Source organism: Streptopelia decaocto (assembly GCF_964273445.1).
Source record: "Streptopelia decaocto genome assembly, chromosome: 22".
NCBI classification, from domain to species: domain Eukaryota; kingdom Metazoa; phylum Chordata; class Aves; order Columbiformes; family Columbidae; genus Streptopelia; species Streptopelia decaocto.
Window position 1 is genome coordinate 6444305 of NC_138677.1, and position 19144 is coordinate 6463448.

General features: G+C 48.2%; 1 protein-coding gene across 2 annotated transcripts in view; it reads right to left on the bottom strand.

The window, feature by feature from the left end:
- Positions 1 to 19144, bottom strand: part of TANC2 (tetratricopeptide repeat, ankyrin repeat and coiled-coil containing 2) — a 120529-nt gene that overhangs the window by 98857 nt on the left and 2528 nt on the right. For both annotated transcript variants that reach the window (XM_082070867.1, XM_082070866.1), the window contains exons 2-3: positions 7944 to 8006; positions 3113 to 3211 (exon numbers count right to left, since the gene is read on the bottom strand). In XM_082070867.1, the coding sequence (XP_081926993.1) occupies positions 3113 to 3179 (67 nt within the window). In that variant the 5' untranslated portion in view covers positions 3180 to 3211; positions 7944 to 8006. The remainder of the gene's footprint in view (positions 1 to 3112; positions 3212 to 7943; positions 8007 to 19144) is intronic.

The window sequence follows — 19144 nt, forward strand, 5'->3', positions numbered from 1 at the left end:
GTGGAAAAACAGGATCCCTAAAATTTAAGATTAAAGATGAGAAAACCTGTTTGGATGGAACAGTTCAAGCACGCGGATACATTCAGCACCACAAAACGTCCTGTGAGTCTGGCAGGTCTCTAGGATCTCGCTCTAATGCCTCCTGCAATGAAGCTCTCCTGGCCCCCAGGGCCCGCCGCTGCGTCGCCCCGCTCGGCGGCTCCTGTCACAAACGCAAAGAGCATTGGTGACCCTCTCAAACTCTTCTGGAGTGAAAATCAGGCTGAGACTCCCAAAAGAGATCAGATAGAGAAGAAGCTACATGGAGTTCTGCCCAAGCCGTGACGAGACCTTCGCAGAAATGCCTTTATCCTGGAAAGGCAGGAATCAAAAGTGAAGGGCATTTGACAGGGGTCCTTTTAGTCCTGGAATTAAAATATGAAGTGGGAGGTTCCAAAGAGCCCTATAAATACACTGGAAGTTCGGAGTAATGGGCTCTCACGTGAACCAGGAAAGCAGAAGAGGTTTGAAAACCCGACACCAAAGCTGCGATGAATGACAGGCGGAAAGCGGGACAGAAATGGTGTGTGCTGGGTGAACAAGCGAGGTACGACTACACCAAAACTGCGAAGAATGACGGGCGGAAAGCGGGACAGAAATGGTGTGTGCTGGGTGAACAAGCGAGGTACGACTACACCAAAACTGCGATGAATGACGGGCGGAAAGCGGGACAGAAATGGTGTGTGCTGGGTGAACAAGCGAGGTACTGCCAGCCGGGAGCCAGCGGCGCGGCCCTGGGGCTGCTCCAGATAAACCCAACACGCAAAGAAAAGACAAGAGTACGTCAATAATCCACCTCGGTCTCCGCCAGAAATAAAAGGCACAAAACTCCTGGATTCACACCTAAGTGAAGTGAAGAGACACCTAAGCCCAAATAAAACGCGCAGCTTTGCAGCTGAATTTTCCGGGTTCTGAAGGGAACACGGACCCTTACAGGGGTATTAATTCAATGCGATAATGTGAGAAGGAAATAGCGCATCTGCTTGGAAAAGAAACCAGGATCACTATAACAGGTGGAAATACTGGACCCATTACACAGGCTCAGTGCACTAGCGCGACACTGGAACGAATACGGGAGCGCACCGATCTGATGGAAACTAATGAAACACACCCCAAAGCAATGAGGGTTTAATACAAGCAAACTGCAGATAAACAGAGACAGATCCTTGATAAACCAGACAAAGGCAGTGAAGCACCTGATGGTCTCTGGGTTCAGGGAACAGAACTGCCCTGGAAAGGCTGAATTAGCCCAGAAACTAAAACCAGGCGGGAAAGCAGAGTCTGCTGACACTTGAAACAAACAGATCCTAAGTAAATCTAGGCCTGGATACACACTTATGATTCAGAAAAAGTACATGCCGGCATATCTCTGTAAATTAATTTAGAATAGGAAAACAAAGGTAATATTTGGCTATATTCAGATCGCATTTCAGCGTTAAAGCCACCGTTGTCTGGTAGCTTTGTGGAATATCCATTTATGACAGAAAAAATACAAGCTAATCAAGATCCTGTTGCAGTCCTAATGCGTCCTCCAGGCACTGCTGTAAAATATCCTGAGTGCCCCCGAGTCACAAGAGAATTTGTGTTAAGACAAGAGATTAAATAATGTGCACAATGCACATGCCCAGAGTTGTACAAATCCTATCAGCAGAGTCCTGAAAGCACACACACCGAATTAACCACGGGAGATCACACCATCTGATGCCGCAGCAGACGTTCGTTTATTTTAACGGGCGTCAGTGTGGAACTGCGCATCCACACGCACGGGATGCCGTGCTCTTCTCTGAACATCGTGTGTGCTCCGGAACACAACACCACAGACAGACCAGCGAGAACACCCACCCAGGCCGGGCCCAAACAAGCGTTACCCACGGTTCGGCAGTCAAGTTGCTCAGCACTTTGCGAAGGAGGAATGATAAGAAAGCGTTTTTCTGTTGCCACTAGCAGCGTCTTTTAATCACAGAGAATTACCCAAAGCACATCACACCGTGCAGGGACTGTCAGCCTGGCTGCCCGACCGTGTGCTCACCAGGTGACCGCAAATGGGAAGAAACAGCAAAGGACGGGAATTTCAAAGGCCAGTGCACTCGCTTGGGTTCCCCACGAAAAAACCCACTTATGAAACAGAACAAGGGCAAGTGCAGAGTCTTGTGTCTGGGTAGGAACAGCCCCAGGGTCCAGTGTACGTTGGGGAATGACCTATTAGAGAGCAGCGTAGGGGAAAGGGAGCTGGGGGTCCTGGGGACAGCAGGGTGACCATGAGCCAGCACTGGGCCCTTGTGGCCAGGAAGCCAATGGTACCTGGGGTGGGTTAGAAGGGGGTGGTCAGTAGGTCAGAGAGGTTCTCCTGCCCCTCTGCTCTGCCCTGGGGAGACAACACCTGGAATATTGTGTCCAGTTGTGGCCCCTCAGTTCCAGCAGGACAGGGAACTGCTGGAGAGAGTCCAGCGCAGCCACCAAGATGCTGCAGGGAGTGGAGCATCTCCCGTGTGAGGAAAGGCTGAGGGAGCTGGGGCTCTGGAGCTGGACAAGAGGACACTGAGGGGGGACTCATTCATGGGGGTCAATATGGAAAGGGGGAGTGTCAGGAGGATGGAGCCAGGCTCTTCTGGTGACAACCAGTGACAGGACAAGGGGCAGTGGGTTCAAACTGGAACACAAGAGGTTCCACTTAAATATGAGGAGAAACTTCTCCACGTTGCCACAAGTCATCACGGTCATTTTCAAAATTTAAAAAAAAGTATTTTCTTAATCTTAATTGAAACATGACCTTTGATGTTCTTTTTCTATAGGATTATGTATTACTATTATTTGTTTTTCCTTACATCTTATCTCCCGATAAAAACAGACTATGGTTTACATAAATTTTTAAATAAATATACATATCTTTTTCAATATTAGATCACAGCACAACATGAAAACGACCTACGCTGATGTTTTGAATCTACAGCATCAGCTGAGTACATCTCCTCATTAAACAGAAGAAAGACGCGGTAAGACCAAAACACACATTAAAGGAATCCCTTCAAAAACCGTCCATCAAACACATGCATGAGGAGCTGCGGTTACTTACCACTGGACCTGTTTTTGCGGTTTGACTTCCCTCCCGTAAGAAGCATCTTGAGACTGTTCCGAAACATGGTGCTGCTGCTCCACCGCGCGCACCCCAAACCTGCGGGCGCAAAACAAGACAGAAAACCATCAACTCTGGTTTAGTCAACGGAAGAACGATACAGACAAACAGCGAGAAAGTGCTAAAAACGAGATAAATGCTCAGAATGATGAAAAACTGCTTTGCCAATATGTTTTCTAAGAAAAGCAATGGAGATCCACAGAAAACCTACTGTTCTGTTTCTTTCCGTTGTGCCAGGACAGCACCATTTCAGCGCTTCCAGCAAGACCTACCTATTTCGTCAAATGGTTTATCCAAATCACCATCCCCCGAGCCGGGACAGACAGGGCTCAGCAGGCCCTGGCTCCCGAGCCATCGGAGGCGCTGCTCAGGAACACGGGATCTGCTGCCAGGAGCCTCCCGAGCGCAGGAGGCTCGTCCTGCGCTCCCCCGCGGGCTGGCCGTCAGCTCTGTGAGCTGAACGAACCGTTAGGAAAGCCCCAACATTAACTGATGCAAAAAGCACAATGAGACATTATCCATGTATTTTTCTTCATTCTATACGTCCCAGGGAAAAAAGCAGAAGTTGTCTCTGCGCTGCTGGAGATAAAAGAATGAGCTGGTTCAGCAGACACAGCGACAGCTCGTTCTGGGGAACATCCTGCATTAAAGCAGGTGAACCATCAAACAGCACCAACCAAAGCAGCTCCTCACCAGACCAAACGAAGAGAGTCTTTGATCAGGACATACAAACAACCACAAACTTCCTTCTATTGTACACGTAATACTGCATAGTTACACGGCAATGCATTCATCTTCTAGAAATACAGCATGATTTCTTTTCCTGCAATAATAGTAGATTCTTCCTGGAGGATGCTCAGTAAATGTGATTTTGAGTTTGCTCATAGTTATCTAACACCTTCGAGTATATTAATGCAATAAAACCCTGTTCAAAAAGCTTTATATGTATATTTAAAGCCAAAATCCTTCTAACAAGACTTACTCAGTGAGAGATACTGACGCTGCAAGGCAGCAAACCAAGAGCAGCCAGGTTCCAACCCGAGCAAACGCACGCCGAGCCTCGCTGCAGCCTCTCCCCACGTCCAGGAGCGCCCGCTCGCTTGGGACACTGCGCTAGCAGATGTGGGTATGTTTGCCTGCACGTATGCATGAACATTGAACATACAGCCCCGGCATTTCCTTTGCGTTTCTGAATCTCCTGAACGTCATCTGGCATCTCCCTGTGCCCTTGCACAGCGACGTGACAGCACGAGGTATTACTCAGGTTTACTCCCAGGGCCCCCAAACCAAGCTCAGGCCCCTCCGAAGCATCCGACCGCTACACGGCTGTGAAAGCCAAATCCCACCTGAGCACAAACACTGTTGTCTCCACTTTGAATCCTGTTCGTTTAGTTTCTTTACGCAGCTGTTACGTTCCAGTTCACAGCATAGAAAGAAAACTTCTGGGTTTACATTTCCTTCCTCTCTTGCAATCTGTTATTAATAAATTCCATACACAACACTCTTCGCAGCATCAGAAGGAGAAAATATGAAGTTGACATTAAATGTAAAGAGGAGACAAGCAAACTCAAAGTGTTATTTATTTTGGAACATGATAATATTATAATCCCTGCAACATCCCACTGATCCCAGTGTATTTATCTGGGCTTTGAGCAGGACAACAGGCTGCAGTAAACACCTCCTGCCACTGTCAGAGCTGCCCGAGCCTGAACGGGACTCGGCTCTTCCTCCTACAACTCTGAGCACTATGCTGATAACACAATATGGACATTTGACGGATCCATCTATGTCTTTTTTAGAAAAAGCAGGCTCGAGTGGTTCTCGCGTTAAGCCAAGCGTCACAGCCACAATGAAGTTAATTTTTTCCTTAAAGTTTATGTAAGAAAGAAAAATGTACCATACCCACCACCTAGCAACACCTTCCCGAGACAGGCAGAACAAGAAGAGGCAGTTTCCTTCTGCTCTGGGATGGTAATATGGAAAAATCAGAAGGGATTAATAATGATTCACACTGCCGCGTGGAGCCTGAAGAACAGCCGCGTCTCACCCAGCAAAGCACCGCTGGGAGCGCGGCCGAGGAGGACGGAGCAACGGGGACGGCTCTATCCACAGGCAGGTACCGCGGCCCGGAGCTCCTGTCCCCACCCTAACGGACCCGCACCAAGCTGAAACGGATAACTTAAAAAAACTGGACCTGAAGATCCTGGTGGGTCAAACTCAGGACATTCTGTTCTACATTCCCTTAATCTTCAATGGGAATGACGGAAAGAAGAATCACAGAATCCCAGGATGTCAGGGGTTGAAGGGCCCTGGAAAGCTCATCCAGTGCAATCCCCCATGGAGCAGGAACACCCAGCTGAGGTTACACAGGAAGGTGTCCAGGGGTTGGAATGTCTGCACAGAAGGAGACTCCACAGCCCCCTGGGCAGCCTGGGCCTCAGCCTTTCCTCACATGGAGATGAATGAGTCCCCCCTCAGTCTCCTCTTGTCCAGCTCCAGAGCCCCAGCTCCCTCAGCCTTTCCTCACCCGGGAGATGCTCCACTCCCTTCAGCATCTTTGTTGCCCTGCGCTGGACTCTCTCCAGCAGTTCCCTGTCCTGCTGGAGCTGAGGGGCCACAGCTGGACACAAGATTCCAGGTGTGGTCTCCCCAGGGCAGAGCAGAGGGGCAGGAGAACCTCTCTGACCTACTGACCACCCCCTTCTAACCCACCCCAGGTACCGCTGGCTTCCTGGCCACAAGGGCCCAGTGCTGGCTCATGGTCACCCTGCTGTCCCCAGGACCCCCAGGTCCCTTTCTCCTACACTGCTCTCGGCTTTCAAGCAATTACTCCATGTATAATATAGATCGTACACAAAAATCTGTTCCACGTTTGCTTGTAACAGCTGCTAGACTGAAACTTCCCATGCTCCACAAATAAATTATTCAAAGTTTAACCTACACTCTTATTTTAAATTGCCTTGAAATTCAAGAGGAGGTTTTGAACGACAACCTCATGACAGGGATTAGTAGCCCAGAAAAGCACATTTAAGAAACGCTCCGACGTTCACGGGAACCCAGAGGCCGCACGTGGTACCTGGGAATTGTCACAAACCCCACACACTGCACAGCGATCAAATGCATTAAACCCCGACTCACAACAGCAGCGCGAATAACCGATTAAAATAACTCTGAAGTCAAAGCAATCGTATATTTATAAGCTTGGTTCACACACATTTAAAAACACAGGAGCAGAATTTCAGGATTAAATATTTCTAGGAACTTTCGGAATGAAAAGAGCATTGTTGTAATCTCGTAAAAATGCCAACAACTTATAGGATTATTTGGAAAAAAGGAAAACAAAAAAGGAATTAAAAGGGCTAAACCCTACCCATTACAGGTTTTTAAGCAATTAAGAGTTTATTAGACAAAGTTCTCTAAACCAATAGGCTTTAGCACAACTGAATGTGAACAAAAATTCATCATTTTACATTTGCTCATGAAAGCCTGAACTTGAATCACTTTGATGGGGGGCTGGATGTGAAGGGGATGGACAGACAGATCTTCACATCTTCTCCCAAATGGGATTTAACACCAGAAATACTAACTAACTCTTTAAAATGAGATCAGAAACACGAGAGTAAGAATGCCATCACTCACCAGAACTCACAACTTCTCTCTTGCATGTGAAAATGTGGTGACCTTGAAATTAAGGAAACTTAATTTTGAACAGGGCTTGATCGTTTTGCGTAACCTGGTTTCTAATTCTAGATTAATGGTACAGACTGAATCCACAAGGGACACCCATGTTCTCCACATACAATGTCAATTATACAGCCTCCGAGAAAACTGACAAGCGAGGCAAAGTCAGCGACACGATCACCTCCCGTCCGTCCGCTCCGCTGCAGCGCTCTCAGTGTCTTCTGCTTTGCCCATAACACTGAAAATCACTGCTTTGGTTGTAAATATTATTGGTCGCTGCCCTCCACCAACCACCATTCGAAATAGGTATTAAAGCCTGAAACAACACGGGGCACTGTTCTACCAAAGTTGAGCCTAGTTAAACTGCGCCTTGGAAGGAATTCCAGGGCACTTTCTAGAGCTGGAATCAACAAGCCTCGTTCTGCCAGGACCAACAATCCTGATTCTGCCCCAAACCACCAGATGATTGAAGAGCAGCAAGATTCCCCATCGGGAACCGCTTGCATTTCAATTTTTAGCTACGACATGGAGCAGCCAAAAATCCGTCACTCAAATAAACACCAGCTACACATTGCATGTTCTATTTGGGGCTCTTTTCGATCTTAACTTCATGTTGAAGATACAGTGGCATGACGGAAACTGAAAACAAAAAACCAGGCAATGTATGAAGTGGCAGGAGACGTTGCAGCACTTGACTACTTCAAGAGACTGAAGGGAACTGGAATTATTTTCTTGCTTTTTAAATGACCGAGCAGCTGCACACCTGCTTGAGTCTCAAGGACATGCACTATGGAACTGAAGCTCGAGCCACTGACAAGCCCTGGAGATCTTCTCAGAACACAGAAGATTTCTGTGCTGACCACCTCCAGCAGGAAAAGATACAGACCGATCAAACACTAACACACAGTGAAAGCTGTTACACCTTTCCCCTAAATACTGAAACAATCAGGTTAAAAACTGGTAAAACTGACACAGGAAGATCCATGAGCCACGTTGCAACTCCAGGCGATCACAGATTAAGAAAGAAACAACCCAGAGCAACTTTTAAACAATTAAGAATATACGGGACCGTTGAAAAAAATTCTCCTACCTTGATATCTTTAGGCAAGTTAAATCTCTAGTAAAAAGTGTCTTCCTCCATCCACTGACAGTCCTGAAAGACATTAAACACAGAGCATTAGCAGCATGCCCTCGGCCCGGCGGGGGTCTCCCGCGGCACGGAACCACAGCCCGCCCCCCCAGGAATGGACTCGTCCCTTCCTAGAGCACTACTGCACGGGCCACCACAGCCCGCTCTCCAGCACCACCACGAAGTTAACGCTCGTGCTTTTACATCTCTGCTAATCAATACGAATGCTGGTCACTTGAGTCTTCCCTCTCACCACTTTTCAAACAGGAGATACCACTTGCCTTCGATACTGTTTAAAAAGTAATACAGTACTTCCAAGGCTTTTCCTGCAGCCTACCAAAAATCCTGAAAGTCCCCTTAGTGTTTGGGGTTTTTTTTAAACTCAGTCCTTACACAAACGCAACTCCCATGAAGGGATCCAACACTCAATCAAGAGTTCAGTCCTTGGCCCTTTGCTCTGTCATCATGTACTTATAAAAAGTTCATCAAAGAGCCACAAGAAACATCTTGGTACTTATCGAAAAAGACCAGAGCGCTGATTTTAGTACCCGCGTGTGTGTGTATTTGTGCTGGACTCTCTGCAGCAGTTCCCTGTCCTGCTGGAACTGAGGGGCCACAACTGGACACAATATTCCAGGTGTGGTCTCCCCAGGGCAGAGCAGAGGGGCAGGAGAACCTCTCTGACCCGCTGACCACCCCCTTCTAACCCACCCCAGGTCCCATTGGCTTCCTGGCCACAAGGGCCCAGTGCTGGCTCATGGTCACCTGCTGTCCCCAGGTCCCTTTCCCCTACCCTGCTCTCTAATGACTGCCCCTAATGACCCTCTTCTCCCCGATACGCCTTGAGATGGCACCAAGGAGAAGTGGTTCCATCAGTTTCCCAGGGGTGGAGGTGAGGGTGACCGGTCTAGAGCTCCCCGGGTCCTCCTTCCTGCCCTTTTTGAAGCCTGGAGGGACACGTGCCTTCCTCCAGTTCTCAGGCACCTCTCCGGTTTCCCAAGACGTGGGAAACTCTGCCTTCTCTGTATCTTCTGTCACCAGGGCACCCACCTCGTTCATCAGTGTCTACGTTGCCTCTGCTGTTAGTTTGATCTGCCACGCATTGGAAAAAGCTCTTCCTGTTGTCCTTGACCCCTCTCACCAGGTTCAATTCTAAGGAGGCCTTAGCTTTCCTAGTTGCCTCCTACACCCTCTGACAACAGGCTGATATTCTCCCAAGTGGCCAGCCCCTCCTTCCAGGATCTAGAAACTCTCCTCTTCCACTTGAGCATCCCCAGCAGCTCCTGTTGAACCAGCAGCTCTCCTGGCTCCTTCCTTGACTGCCCACGTGTCGGGATGCTCTGATCTTGTGCCGCCAGAAACAGCCCCTGAACACTGACCAGCTGTCTTGGGCGCCTTTACCCTCAAGCAGCCTTGCCTACCACAGTTAACAGGGTGAAATGTAAGAGTAGTTTTCTATTCGTCCTCAAGCAGCCAATGCAATGGTTTTTTTCCCCATAACCTAAGCAAACAGGTAAAAATTCACACCAATTTTGCAAATCTAATTGAATTTGACGCCTCTAAACCAAACGTAGTATAGGTCACATGTACCCTGATCTCAACAGTTTAATTATATTTTCCCAGAGAAATTAACAACTTACTCATACTTTTATCAACAGAATATTAACACACAGACATTAAACACAGTGACCATCTGTCTTCGCAAACCATCCTCTACACCAGTGATCAGAACATGCTGCTCAACCAGTCCTGCTGGAAAGGAGAGAGGCTCTGAAATGGTCTCATGAATAGGGATTTCCATCACTAAGTGAGGTTATTTTCTAGTTTTGGCTGTCAGTCGCACCAGCTGGTATTCATCTGATCAATTGAGTAAGCCTGGATGCTATTCTAAAATAAAATAAAGATCACAGTTTCAATTCTTCGCACATACGTACGAGGGAAACAAAATACATAGTGACAAAAAAATCGTCTCGATTCCAGTTCTAACTCACATAAATTCATTTGTAAGCAAAATGTGTGTTTTAATGACGCCTGTCAGCTGACAAATCAAACACTGGGAAAATGGCAATGTTCTTTACATTATGGTAACGTAAATACAACTGACCTAACTTTATTAGGGACTAATCCGGAAAACAAGTCTCATGTTTCCATCTTGATAAAGAGTTTGTCTTCTCAACTTCTTATTCTCTAATTAAGATTTGAATCATCTGTTCCCATATATAATTACTGTACTTACAGAGTTCATTACATAGGAACGTATACCATTGATAAATCAAGAATTCCACAAATAAAACCATACAGCATCACACTTCGGTCCATAATTAGCTGCGTCTTGGCTGATTTTCAACAGTATTAAGCAAGCAGCCACTCTACCATATTCTAAATTGGCAACAGTTTCTTCGTGATCACCACTCTAAATAACTATGGGAAAGTGGCCAAACACCAATGGAAGCATGGGGAAAAACCCAAGAGAAAACTGTCCATGCCTTCACGTGCTTTAAGAGTTCCCTGCTCACCCCATACGGCTTAAAAAACAAAACAGCCCACAGCACCGGACGTCCAGCACCCGCACGTCAGATCCAGACGACACCCCCACCGGGCCACCCTCGCCACTCAGACTCCTGCTTTTCTAGGAGAACTGTACACAGTTTCCATCTTATTTCCTGCTTCACAAACAGTTCCATACTAACAATGGGAAATAGTTCCACGCTGTTAGTGGAGCATCCCCTTTTTTCAACAACTTAATAACGTTTATCAAAATTCCCAACTTATCGACTAGCGCAGTGATTTCTGTTTGGTTGTTCTAATGACTAGTGCTACAAAGCCCTCGCCTTTCTAATGCCTTCAGACACTAATCACCATAACGTGTTTATTAACATTCAATACAGCCTGTTTGTCCACCCTCCCTGCTCTATCTCCAGATCGGTCATTATTTATTAACTGGCTGCTTTGGGTACCGCGCTCATAACACACACGCCAACGTGACCATAAAATGATGGGTTACATTAAGTATACACCAAGAAAAACATTTTCCTTCCAGACTAATTCAAGGTTGGGAGACTTACTGTAATTAACTGACATTTTAATAGATGTCAGCAAATAACTGAAGAGGAGACCCAATGGCCCACCGATCTCCTGGCACTGAAAAGCCAGCGGGCACAGCAGCAGCTGTGAACATCCCAGGCCTGCTCCAGCACTGCCAGCGCGGCTCAAAGTTTAACAGGGACTTCAGTACGAACCGAACAAAAAAATCTGCCCACACTACAGACGATACGTTAAATGTTGAGTGAAATACAGCCATGAAAGGGGGATTTCACTGACAGCTTGTTTCACTGGGCTTTAATTGTTTTTGGTAGCTGGCTAACTATATTTGTGCAGGAAAACTGTGACTTTGCTGAAGTGGATATTCCGCTTTAAGTCACTTCTTCAAGCCTTCCAACAAGGGAACACATGTATATGCACATTTATACACCTTTTATCTTTTATTAAGTATGAAAGTAATATTTAAAATAGGCCTGACTACTTAAGACGACGTGTTTAAACTACAAGCAGTTATAAATAAAGCCATTGTATAAGCACACTTGAAACCGCAGCATATAGCACACTGCAGAAGAATTCCACGCTGTACACACAAGCTCTGCTTCATCCTGCTCTTGTTAGCCAACAGCTCCGAGCTTTCTGATTCCACCCTGAAAACGCAGATTTGAAGAGTTACAGAACTGAGGAGGTTCCACTTGGATTTGAGAAGAAACTTGTTGGGGTGAGGGGTGGCAGAGCCTGGCCCAGGCTGCCCAGGGGGTTGTGGAGTCTCCTTCTGTGCAGACATTCCAACCCGCCTGGACACCTTCCTGTGTAACCTCAGCTGGGTGTTCCTGCTCCATGGGGGGATTGCGCTGGATGAGCTTTCCAGGGCCCTTCAACCCCTGACACTGGGATTCTGTGAAGATTTCCACGTCAATGGAAAAGAGAAATGGGAAGGAGTGCTTTTGTGTGCGCTAATTTACTTAAACCCTTCCCATTACTAATGAGAAGCACCATTAAAATCACTTAAGCATGGAAAGGCGAGGGGCTTCATTTCGTACCAAAGGTTTCAATCCAGGAGATCTCACAGAGTCACCGTGTGAACAGAAAGTACATCAGCGGTGGCCGTGACGCAGACCCTACCGAGTCCTGGCTGAAAACCAGCGCGTCTCACGGACACGGGAGGGACCACAGAGCAACTGCTGGCCCAATACTCCAATTAAACAACGCTGCACAGATGAAACAACAGCAGGATGAGGAGGGGGAGGGAGGAGGAAGAGGAACAGCACAAATAAAGGAAGGAAAACCAACCTGATGTTCCTGTAGTGAGTAACATGCAAAAGCTCACCATCTGATATCTATACCAGAAGTCAACACAACCTAGTGAAAAAACAAACTGAACACATTTGACAAAATATCAGGTTCTCTCTCTAGCTTTCTTACAATACGTCCTGAGTGTTTCATGGCTTTGCCTACAATATTTCTACATGTAATTTAGTAAAACCCCACTAGCAAACTGCAGACGGATAAAAGCCATTTCCTAAAGGAAAACACTGGATTCACAGTTACACAGATAATACAATATGAAACCTGGACACCTCTTCATCTAAAAAGCAGCCAACTATAAATACTGAATCTTGCCATCAAACTAGGCACATCAAACACGTAAACAAAGTGATGAATATTTAAAGTGGTTTCTTATTTGGAAGAAGATCATAAATTTAATTTTACTATTTATACTGTTAATAATCATTTCCTATTTGTGTTTTATCCAAAAAAGCATCAGACCAACTCCCATTGGCAGACGCGTTCCAGCCGCAGCAGCCCCGACACAGAGCGGGCACACGGGAAGGGAACTCGGGATTTCACCAGAGCTCTCTGTCCAGCTCCTCGCAGTTACATTTTAATGATGTGTTACAGAGCATCTGAAAACACACAGAACCCACTCCTCCTCCAGAACAATGACGTAGTTCCTTTGAATTATCTGCAGTAATTCAGAGTGAGACTGAACTTCCCTTCCTCCACAGGCACTCAGAAAACCTGACAACCTTGTTTGCCTTCATGTATACAGGCACGTACATCATCAAAATAACAGCTTTTTCTCCCCAAACACAATGAAGATGTGTCCAAGATTACTTCACATATAACATTAGAGATGTTACATGGGCTTATTTTTTAAACTCGTCCAAGCTTGGTCTGGACACATTTATTATGGCATACACCGAAGTGCTGGAGCCAGACCCTGCGCCTTGCAGAGCTCGAAAAGGCTACAGCATTTATTCTTATTGCAAACCATGCACATCGGGAAGAAGAAAACATACAAGTCAACGATTTTCAGCTCAGTTTTCCATTTTATGCTGGTGTCACAACATATGAAAATATTCAGAAAACCGAAACCATTTGAAAATTTAGGCCAGGTTTGGGAAATCCCACCAACAAAACCAGCCCTGACAGTCGGGAATGAATACTTTGCAGCCGTAGTTCTGTCAGCCTTAGCGTCAAGGAGAGCTGGGGTTTGTTTCTTACAACAGTCACCGTACACAAGCCATGTGAAACCAAAATGATTGTTTCCTCTGCGAGAACAGTCTGGGGGGAAGCGAGAGAGCATTATTTTATGTATTGCTCCAGGTCCCTCCCAACCCTGACATTCTGGGATTCTGCGAAACCAGACTTCTGAATAGAAACAGCTCGGTAAACAGAACTAAACAAATAGGGGGGTTCATTCTCACTGTGGATATTTACAGTTTTGCATGCTCCAAACTGCACTGTTCCTGCTTTCCTGTATTTATACTATTGACCATTCTTTTTATTCAGAATAAACACTGAGAAATTAATTTGTTCATACTTTACGTTGCAAATTTTTCAGCATCTTTTTGAATCTGACCCTTTCTTCCCATCCCTGCAGGGCCTCGAAAGCCGACGGCATCCACAGGTTTCGCGAGTACACGCTCAGTTCTGTCACCCAGGTTACTAAGCAACTCGCTCACCCGTTCTGCACCCACGTTACAGCAGCGCCAGCGATGCTGCGCCTAACTTTGCAGACTAAAACACCACAGGCCACCATATCAAACGTGCTCCTAAAAGCAATACAGAGAATTGTTCACCCAGCTGCCAGGTTCTTCTCATCCCACGGCAGGTAGCGGCGATTTGTTTAACATCAGTTGGTAGTGCCAAAGGAGGGAGAACCAAAATATTTCAGTTGCCATTTGGCCAAGTCAAATTCAAGTCAATAGACCACTTCATTGTTCACTCTTCTAACACGATTCCTCAGTTCCAACCATGCAAGCGGGGGCTTACATCACTTCAAAAAATACATCATTCCCACTTCTCTAGTGCCCAGAGGATGGTCCCGCAGGCACCGCAGCCCGGGGTCCCCGACTCGCTCCCCTCACACCTTCTCCAAACACCAGCAACCAAAGGCTCCGCACAGACCCTGCGCCTGAAATACTCCTCAGGTTCGCAAAAACGAACACTTGCATCTCCTGGTCTCTGGAAACGTACGCGGATTTAGAAGGACACCAGTTGGCTTGCGATCACAACTTGTAACTGGCACGAACTCCCACTGTGATTACTTTTTGGGTAAGCGCTACCCACACAGCGCCAGATGGCGGTTCCACCTCTGCCGCGGAGGCGGCGCAGCACCGCCTGCTGCCACCAGCGCCTTCGCTTTAGCTTAGTTTTTAATCGAGACACAGATAATATTACCAGTCTGAGGAAAGAGCGGGTGGGCTTATGGAGCTCCATTACAGCTTAAGCCTTCAAAGAACAATATTCCTTTCTTTAATGGTGCCTGTGACACTAAATCCCCATTCCTAACGGCAAAAAAAGTAAAGGATGCCTTGACACACGTGTTACGCAAAGGTCGGTGCCAATGGGAAGCTGCTCACTAAGATCTCAAGCAAACATTTCATGTTCTAAATGTGAAACTCAGTATCTCATAACGGCGTGAAACAGCAGAAAATTGAGTTGGGGTCTTCTAATTAAATCTTACATTGAAAATTAAATAGGAAAGAATTATTTGAATATGAGGAGAAAATCCTCATTAAATTATCAAATGGGAGATTTCTCCCTTCATAAAATATAAATTGGCTATTAAACTAAGATTACTTAGAAGTGCAAAAGCTGCTAGAAGAGATAATAAGCACCCTAACTTAAGCAACTACAGAAAGTAACAGATTAAGCAACATACAGCTATATGCACAGAACAACTGCCTGACATCCATATAATTTTGCAAATATCCTTAAAAATAAAGTCACGTGAAGAATCCCAGGATGTCAGGGGTTGGAGGGCCCTGGAAAGCTCATCCAGTGCAATCCCCCATGGAGCAGGAACACCCAGCTGAGGTTACACAGGAAGGTGTCCAGGGGTTGGAATGTCTGCACAGAAGGAGACTCCACAGCCCCCTGGGCAGCCTGGGCCTCAGCCTTTCCTCACACGGGAGATGAATGAGTCCCCCCTCAGTCTCCCCTTGTCCAGCTCCAGAGCCCCAGCTCCCTCAGCCTTTCCTCACACGGGAGATGCTTCACTCCCTCCAGCATCTTGGTGGCTGCGCTGGACTCTCTCCAGCAGTTCCCTGTCCTGCTGGAACTGAGGGGCCACAGCTGGACACAAGATTCCAGGTGTGGTCTCCCCAGGGCAGAGCAGAGGGGCAGGAGAACCTCTCTGACCTACTGACCACCCCCTTCTAACCCACCCCAGGTCCCATTGGCTTCCTGGCCACAAGGGCCCAGTGCTGGCTCATGGTCACCTGCTGTCCCCAGGCCCCTTTCCCCTACGCTGCTCTCTAACAGGTCATTCTCTAATAGGCCGTTCTGCAGCCTGCAAGCCTGGAGCAAGGCAACAAAATCCACAAGCACAAACATTAATTTGGGTCATTCAAACCACCGTATCCACTCAGCATGTGCACCCCTCCACTGGCTCTGTTTTAAAACTCCCCTAAAAGTTCAACACATTTCCTTTTGGCTCTTTGCCCCAAGCATCATGCATTTCTAAAAATCCATCACCACTACATTTTACTTTGGTTTTGATCTCTAGGAACCCTTCCATATTCTATTCCATCAAACCTCTGAAGGATAGAAAGTTGTTTATCTGTTTGTCCGATAATCTCCCGGGTGCTGAAGCTTTCCTTCTGCAGCGCTGTGACCCAGCAGCCTGCCTAAGCCCATCCCAATTATCTGCTCAGCGACATTCAGAGCACACCACTATCTAAGAAATACCTTCTCAGCGCAGAACAAGGAAAGGCCTGGATAACACAGGAACTTAATTTGTTATTTGCATCTGCTTCCAGCTCAGCACAGGAACAAGCTCAGCTTTGAGCCTTCTCTGCTTTGATCAGCATAACGAGCTCAGAAACACTAATCAGGTGACTTTTCAGTAACTTATGTGAAATGGGGCAACATGACTGGAACCGCTTGTGGTGAAAGGACATTTCATACAGACCTCCCCTTGGGATATATTCTGCTTATTTTATTCTTTTTAGTACAAGCAAAAAACTCACGAGCAACCAGTTGCTCCAAGACTTCGAAGCGATGATTATGAAATATCTCAACAACAAATCACTCCCCAGCCAACCAGAAAAATCACCAGCAGCTCCAGCCTTCGCAGCACCAGAGCCATCAGTGCGCTCTGGAAGATATTCCTGCGCTCACCAATATGTTCTTCTCATAAAGGACAAATAAATAACAAATACTGGTAACAGCTGAAATGTCAACACGCGTGATTCATCTCCTCTTCGTTAGCTGTGCCGGTGCAGCAGAGCACACGCGGCAGCGCGGGCCCAGCAGAGCACAGCACCGCTCCGCGCTCAGCACCGCTCCGCGGCAGCGCGGGCCCAGCAGAGCACAGCACCGCTCCGCGCTCAGCACCGCTCCGCGCTCAGCACCGCTCTGCGGCAGCGCGGGCCCAGCAGAGCACAGCACCGCTCCTCGCCCCTCGCTCAGCACCACTCCGCGCACAGCACCGCTCCGCGCTCAGCACCGCTCCGCGCTCCTCGCACAGCACCGCTCCGCGCTCAGCACCGCTCCGCGCTCAGCACCGCTCCGCGGCAGCGCGGGCCCAGCAGAGCACAGCACCGCTCCGCGCTCAGCACCGCTCCGCGCTCAGCACCGCTCTGCGGCAGCGCGGGCCCAGCAGAGCACAGCACCGCTCCTCGCCCCTCGCTCAGCACCACTCCGCGCACAGCACCTCCGCGCTCAGCACCGCTCCGCGCTCCTCGTACAGCACCGCTCCTCGCCCCTCGCTCAGCACCGCTCCTCGCTCCACGCACAGCACCGCTCCGCGCACAGCACCGCTCCGCGCTCCTCGTACAGCACCGCTCCTCGCCCCTCGCTCAGCACCACTCCGCGCACAGCACCGCTCCGCGCTCAGCACCGCTCCGCGCTCCTCGTACAGCACCGCTCCGCGCTCAGCACCGCTCCGCGCTCCTCGTACAGCACCGCTCCTCGCCCCTCGCTCAGCACCGCTCCTCGCTCCACGCACAGCACCGCTCCGCGCACAGCACCGCTCCGCGCTCCTCGTACAGCACCGCTCCTCGCCCCTCGCTCAGCACCGCTCCGCGCACAGCACCGCTCCGCGCACAGCACCGCTCCGCGCACAGCACCGCTCCGCGCTCCTCGTACAGCACCGCTCCTCGCTCAGCACCGCTCCACAGCAGCGCGGGGCCCAGCACAGCACCGCTCCTCGCTCCGCGGCAGCGCAGGCCCAGCAGAGCACAGCACCGCTCCTCGCTCCGCGGCAGCGCGGGGCCCAGCACAGCACCACTCCTCGCTCCGCGGCAGCGCGGGCCGAGCACAGCACCGCTCCTCGCTCAGCACCGCTCCTCGCTCCGCGGCAGCGCAGGCCCAGCAGAGCACAGCACCGCTCCTCACTCAGCACCGCTCCTCGCTCCGCGGCAGCGCGGCCCCGCTGGCGGCAGCGGCGTGCGGAGACTCGTCCGGACGGAAGGGCGAGGTGAGCTCACCGGCTGGCGTTCCTGGAGCGCCCGCTGCGCCAGGTCGGCTCTTCAGGACTGCGGCCTGAGGTCACTCCTGGGGGAGAGCTGGACGACTCTCACCTTCGCCAAGCAGTGGTTTGGTGGGAGGGAAATAATAATAAAACCCCTCACATTTTGAATTTGAAAAAGCACCATTTTTAGCAAGCCCTCCACTCCTAGCAAGAAAAGGAACCCACTAACTTCAACCGAGGTTTCCTTTACACAGAACACATACAAAACCAATTATTACATGTATTTTATAAACACCATGAATAAGTAATGATTCCTTTGAAATCAAACAATCACGCAACGTGGCACAAAACCAAACGTGAGTCAAAAAAGCATACTACACTTTTTACATAACATTACTAATTATGTTCTCTTAAAGGGCATTTTTCAAGATGGAGTTTCTCACATCACAGCATAAATTAGCTTATTTGACACATTTTGGAAAGATAGATAATAAATGCGGCCTGGGAAGAGACCCAGACTGTTCAGGGAGCTCTGTGGGCTATTCAAAGATTCCTCTTCCTGAAGATCAGAAAGGCCACAGTTCCACCAAAACACACGGCACTCTTATTCAAAACCAACTAGAGCGACTCCTGCTCCCCCGTCAGAACTGCCCGGCCAACTCCACGCTAGGACAGCAACTTCATTCCTCTCCAATTTGTCCACCACCCTCATCATTAAACTGGACCCTTCTGTCCCGGGTTACTTAACCAGAACCTCAAACTCTATCAGACGGGGCAGCTTCACGTGGGACAATTTCAAGACTGGGCTGTAAATTCCCTGTTTATCCCTTCTTAATATTAAGTACACAACGCAAGCTACTATCTTCTATAATTAATGTAGGGTTTGTTTTTAAACTAATTACTTTTTAAACGAACGCAAACCAAGCAAGTGTACTTTAGAATTATTCCAGTCCCGTTATTTTATGGGGCTAAGTAACGTAACTAGAATTTATTTCTTAAAGCTCATAAAATCCAGTTGGCAAACACACCAGAGATGAATGATGTAGCTCACTCCGTGGCTGCAAATACTTGCAGATGCAGTGAGCTTTAAACACTGATTTATCTCCAGTGAATGCAACAGGCATACAATCTACCTCAAAGTTAAAATGAACATGTTATTTCAAGATGAAGGCTTCAGATTATCATTGGAAACAAGGAG